Source organism: Wyeomyia smithii, chromosome 3, assembly GCF_029784165.1.
Source record: "Wyeomyia smithii strain HCP4-BCI-WySm-NY-G18 chromosome 3, ASM2978416v1, whole genome shotgun sequence".
NCBI lineage: Eukaryota > Metazoa > Arthropoda > Insecta > Diptera > Culicidae > Wyeomyia > Wyeomyia smithii.
The window spans coordinates 185044664-185050663 of record NC_073696.1 but is presented as its reverse complement, the minus strand read 5'-3'; the positions used below and the strand labels follow the sequence as shown (position 1 = coordinate 185050663).

The 6000-nt window shown below is 36.9% G+C and overlaps 1 protein-coding gene across 2 annotated transcripts in view; it reads left to right on the top strand.

Annotated features, from left to right (window-relative positions):
- Positions 1-3398: 3398 nt before the first annotated feature.
- The window catches only part of LOC129726733 (acetylcholine receptor subunit alpha-like 2), a 61222-nt gene continuing 58620 nt past the window's right edge, over positions 3399-6000 (top strand). For both annotated transcript variants that reach the window (XM_055683773.1, XM_055683774.1), the window contains exon 1: positions 3399-4080. In XM_055683773.1, the coding sequence (XP_055539748.1) occupies positions 3862-4080 (219 nt within the window). In that variant the 5' untranslated portion in view covers positions 3399-3861. The remainder of the gene's footprint in view (positions 4081-6000) is intronic.

Here is a 6000-nt window from a genome sequence, read left to right as displayed (position 1 = left end):
CTACCACCTTCATTGCTTAAGCTAGCAATGCTTACAAGTTTATCGTTGAGAACAAAAAACCATGGATGGAATTGGTTTTACATTATATAACTTGAAAAAAAGACAAAATGAGACAAAATATGCGGGTACATTTCAAAAGAACTCGCATATTTTGTCCCATCACATATAAATTCAACCAGCAACAGGCAGTATCATTGGCAACGTCGATTGTACTACAGAAAAACAACATTAGTTTAGTTAATAAAATGGCATACTTTTATATGCCTAAAATAATCCGATATACACTAATCTGGAGCAAAATTATATGTTTGCAGTTTGTACCACTATGCAGTGGGACTGTAATGCGGGTACTTTCAATATGGGACAAAAACAACTTGGTATTTTTCCATGGTTTTCCATAAAAAAGTTTTAATTTTAATATTTTTCCAGAAAACATGATAACAACTAAATTGACTCCCGATGATAACTAAAAAGTGACCAAAATCAGTATGGGTCAGTTATGCAGGTACCGGCAGTATAGTCTTAAGGTAAATATTCAATTTCATATGTTACGAAGGTACTCGAAACTACAAAAACTCGAACTTACTTTGAAGTTAAACTTACTTCAAAGTATTCTAAAACAGTTCAAAAAAGCTATTCAACAGCCAATTTCTTACTCAGATCCAGCTTAACTGCAAATGTTGAATTTCAGTCGTTAAATCTGATTCCCAACTTTTTCGGTTTGTACGGTGGTTGATTTACCATTCCGCAGATTAAAAACTAATTCAATTGCAAAAGTTTGGCTGTTTGATAGTTTTTCCATTCCTGGCAATAAATTATTTAGCTCGTGCTACTGGTAAACTTTTGTCGAGACGTTTCTCGTATGCACCCCAAAATAACCGACATTTTCACTTGAAGCCACTGCAAGAAGAGCCCTTGAACGGGTAAAACGAGAAGGACGCTGATCGTGTGTGGAAGGAAAATACCACAAGAAATTCAACTAATTGTGCTTTGCCTAGAATGTGTTGGCTGGCCGCCGTTTCGTCGTTTCACTGTGCTGTTGTCAGTGCTATGCGGTTGCAGACCCCTGCTCAGCGTACGTGAACAATAATACCACGCTGAGCAAGCTGGGGTCCAGCGTGAAGTATTTTACCGATGCTCTAAGCATTGTTGGGAAACTGCCATTTCGTAAAGTTCCACGGGTTTAGTACAGCTAGAGAATTCGACAGAAAATTTAACCAGCGCTAGAGTAACTTTAGGTCACCCAGGAGCCGATAAAGTTTGAGTTGAGTGCATATTATAAGCCGTTTCCTTGAAGCTGCCTCGAACTATCTGAACTGAAAAACCCCGAATTGCAGTGTTGAGTGGATAGCACACAGTCAGAATGGAATCCGAACAACATAGTCCGAGAATCCGAACAACATCCGAGAAGCATTGTCCGTACGGTAGCTCAATGGCATTCAAAAACCATAGTAAAAATATAAACATTAAGCAAAGTGAACAAAGTGTTCACTTCATAAACTTTCAGTTTTTCATCTCCCTATCTGTACGCACGAAGTTAGCTCCCCCAAAAGTGTGCATGAACGAAACGGGAACATTTTATTCTGACTCACGGCCTGGCACGGAAAATTACAACTTTTAGCAACCTCTACAGGGGATGACCCAAGCGCTGTACATACAAATATATATATATATATATATATATATATATATATATATATATATATATATATATATATATATATATATATATATATATATATATATATATATATATATATATATATATATATATATATATATATATATATATATATATATATATATATATATAAGGTAAATCTCCGTTTGCGTAATGAATAACTATAAAATGAGGAATTTGCTTTTACACAAGGGAAACGAAATTTGGAAAATGTGTTTTTCTCTCGCTGCGGCCCCAAACCGTGAATCGTTCGTTACTGCGTTGTGGAAGATAAAAGAATTCTCGACGAGCTTTTCGGCCGTTTGAGGCTTGGCGGTTTCTTTCCTTCGCATTTCCCAATTCACGGGGAGGGAGCTTTCGGAATTCAATTTGCTGGTGGAGAAGATAAGTTTTGATAAAGTGAGGTGGGAAAATTTTTCCTTAAATCACTAGTGATTGTTTTTCTGTTTTGAATTAATGATACAGTGGAACGTTCGAGTGAGTTGCAATTTGATTTTACGGCATTAAGTTTTTGTTTTCGATTAGGCTGATCATTTGCATATTGATATTTTTCTTATTAATGCCAGCAGCTTCGAGTGGTCCTTTTTTGGAAAATTGGCATATCCAAAGCTGTATTGCTTGAATATCTATCCCTCAGCAATAGTTGTTAAATGTAGAAAAATCAAAGTGTTTTTATTAGTTTATTTTATTGTAAATAAATCAGGTTTAATGCTACTTTTATATGGTGAAATTTTTCCGTTTCTTTCAAATCCAGCTGCTGTTCAACATCGATTTTACTATTACTGATTTTGTTTTGGTTACTCCACAGTGTGTAGCAGTTTTAACTGATGAGTTATTTCCTAGCGGAGTATCAGTGTAAAATTACTAAAAATAATACCACTTGTTTTCATACTCATTCCTAGGATCACACCATCTAATGCGATATTAGACAACAGCCACAATAGCCCATCCCAAGTAACAAAACTGGTCTTATCAAAGTTTTATATATTTTAGCTGTGTTAGGCGCTATAAAACTTTGATAAAATCAATATTATTACTAGGGACTATCATGACGTGTTTTTTCAAGAATTTGAAGGGCACTCTCAAGTCCCTTTTTAAATCTCGAACTACTTACTCCATTTATCTTTGCCTCGACCAATTATCTGTTTGCTGAGATTTAAAATTGAAAAATAATCGCTGAAATTTTTGTTCTACGTGCCGTATAGTAAAAATTACTCGTGAGTAATATTAACCTAGAAGTGTTGTAATCTTTGCTCTTTGTCATTTTGTAAATAACCATTGGATATCTTCTACCGCACCCTATTTTAAAGAATCACTGCCATGACCTTTCCAGTTTGCAATTTTTCGCTTGATCCCTGTGTAATGTTATTCAATAGTATGAAACACCGGTATTGCGGTTCAATCTGGCATTTCATACTAACAATGATTAAACTGGAGTTACGAGCATACATATCCCAGCTGAATTATTCGCGTATTGTTTGGTAGGCCACCAGTTCAGTAATACACTATCATGAACGAAAAATCTCCCATCAGCCTGTACAAAAGCTCTGGCGTGTTTTTTGTGAGAGTACGTACGTTTGCTCTCACCCAAACTAGAGAATACACTGCGCTCAATAGAAATTCGCGCCAAGCATGCGCGTCGAAACCGAGTGTCAAAATAGGTTTCTCTTCGGTGTATCACACAGCATCCCTGAAGTTGCGAGAGCAATTTCCGTTAGCTTGAAGCATAATCAAGCACCGAACGGAAAGGTTGTTTTGCTATGTACACCATCCATAAAGCCGATTCCACCCTGTTCACTACACCCACTACCCCGAACAGTAGCGCCTCTGCTGGAATATCTCAGCTCTACTTGTAAACCATCGCGAGGAGGCATACTGTCGGGACGACTGCCATAAATTATTACAGTTTCCCAAGGTTTTAAGTGAAATAGAGTGAAAAACTTCACTCTGACGTGCAAGTGATGTTAATTTAATTCGCCTTGAGCGATTGTGATAGAAACGAGTGAAACCGAATGGACAGACGAGTGAACATCATACTTGTAATGGGTGCGTTACAAAGCGTAGAGAAAAGCTTAGAAAAAAATCGACGCGATGAAAATTGACAGTCAAAAATGTTCTGAGCATCGAGCAGCACTATGTAAACATTAAAAAAATAAACACGCCGCCCAACTAAAACGTAAATGTTCATAAAAATGTCAAAGGTGAAGCTACCCGTGAGAACAATTGCTACATTTGTTGTTTTGTGGACAATATTTACTCTGTGCGATGCAAATCCGGATGCAAAAAGACTGTACGATGACCTGCTCAGCAATTACAACCGGTTGATACGTCCCGTGAGCAATAACACCGACACCGTACTGGTGAAACTTGGATTACGACTATCGCAGCTGATTGATTTGGTAAGCAACAGCACTAATCAATGCATTTTTACGAGTTCTAATTGTTAGTGTACAGAATTGTGAGGCTAGTGCTACGATACAATACGAATTTTAAATAAAATTAGTGAACTTTCTAACGGTTAGCAATAGGTTTTGTCTAAATTCTAAGGAAAAAAATTCCAGACTGTTTTTAACTTTGTTTTTGTACTTCTTTTTTTTATCAAAAAGTTTTAATCACTGAATCCGGCCCAAACCTCTGGACAAATCTCAAAGTGTATTACAAAAATTCATGTGTATTTCTATTCTCCCAAATTCAGTTATCTCAACACCAAAAGCATAACCGAAAATAAACCAACTATAAATTCAATATATTCCTTGCAATATTTTACATAATTTTTGACACTCTGCCAATACCCGCAACGATGAGCAGAAAAAGATAGAAACAATTAATCTTCCAATATAAGTTTGCCAGAAAGTTCAATTGATAGCAACTTGTCATCTAAATAAGTCAACTGTGAAATAGTAGAAAAAATATCTAGCTAATCGATTAAAAATATATAATCTGCATTTTTTTACTAAATCATAATTAAACTACTGCGTCCATTGAGTTCAACTTTTTGTAGTATACATCCACAACTACTGTATATGTCGTGTAGGATTAACCAACCGCTATTAATCGAGTTATTAGTTAGTTGTCTTAACACGTTCACAGTCAGATAATACGAGACTTATAAAACCCCTCACCCTTCCACGCTAAGCAATCATTATTAAGAAATTTACCCTTTGTTCATGCTGATGCTGGCGCCAGTATATGTATTATGAGCCATTTTAGTGAGCTTTAAGAGCTTTTTAGTGACTTTTGCGCTCGAAGGTATTACCCCTTTTTGACTGGAGACATCCACTGACAGCCATCCATTAAACTGTCACCTGTTGTTCTTCCCAGCATTTAAGTCCGATTTTCTTTGTACAGTTAAATATTGCGCAAAAGAATTTCAAACCTTTCTGTCTTTTCATTGCCTTCAACACCCAGTACCTACATACTGACAAAGTTCGTTCAAAACAGACTTCGCAGTGAAAGAATGCACTCCCAGACAATTTATGACGTACATTTGCAGACACGTAATACCTCTAGTGCCGCTTGACTATCAGATAAAATGCAAAAATTCCCGTTGTATTTATTTAGGGTATCGGCTCTATTATCGTCAGGTTTTACCTATTATCGTCCTGAGGGTAAATGATGTCCAAGATCGTTAATTTCTTGCATGATGGTTCTTCATAATGCAGGGCATCTCTTTGCAAATATTAGTTCTCTATGACATCATTAACCGTTTCAAACGTTTGAAAACGTTTGATTGAAAAAAATAGGGTATCGGTTCTAAGAACCAGGTTGCTAAGAACCAGGAATTTCCGCACCAGTTTTTGAACCATTTTTTAGATCATTTATGAAAAATATCGAAGTAATGCAAAATTAGATCTTAGTCTTAGTATTAGATCAGGTTCATCCAATTTCCAGATATATTCATCATCGGTCCCTAATTTAAATATTGCAGAATATTTAGAAAACCACAATATCGCCTAATAAAGAGAAATTTTGATGACTCTTGAACCTCATAGCACTCCTTTTTGCTTCTAATTGCACATATTCATGGTTACTTTGTTGGCCGACCGGTCTAGGGCCAAATGAATTAGAGATGTCCAGCTTTTTCTGTCTTGGGCAACCGGTCTTCAGTCACCTCGTGCACCAGTAGATCGTGCAGCTTCTTCCACCGCGCACATCCACCGTGTGCGAAGCTTACCACGGAGTCGACGTCCTCTTCCTGATCCTCTGCTGAAAATAGTTTTGGCGGCTCTCTTGTCAGGCATTCTGGCTACATGGTCATCCCACTGAAGCCTACCCCTTCACTATATCAGCATGTTTGTATACCTGGTACAACTCGTGAT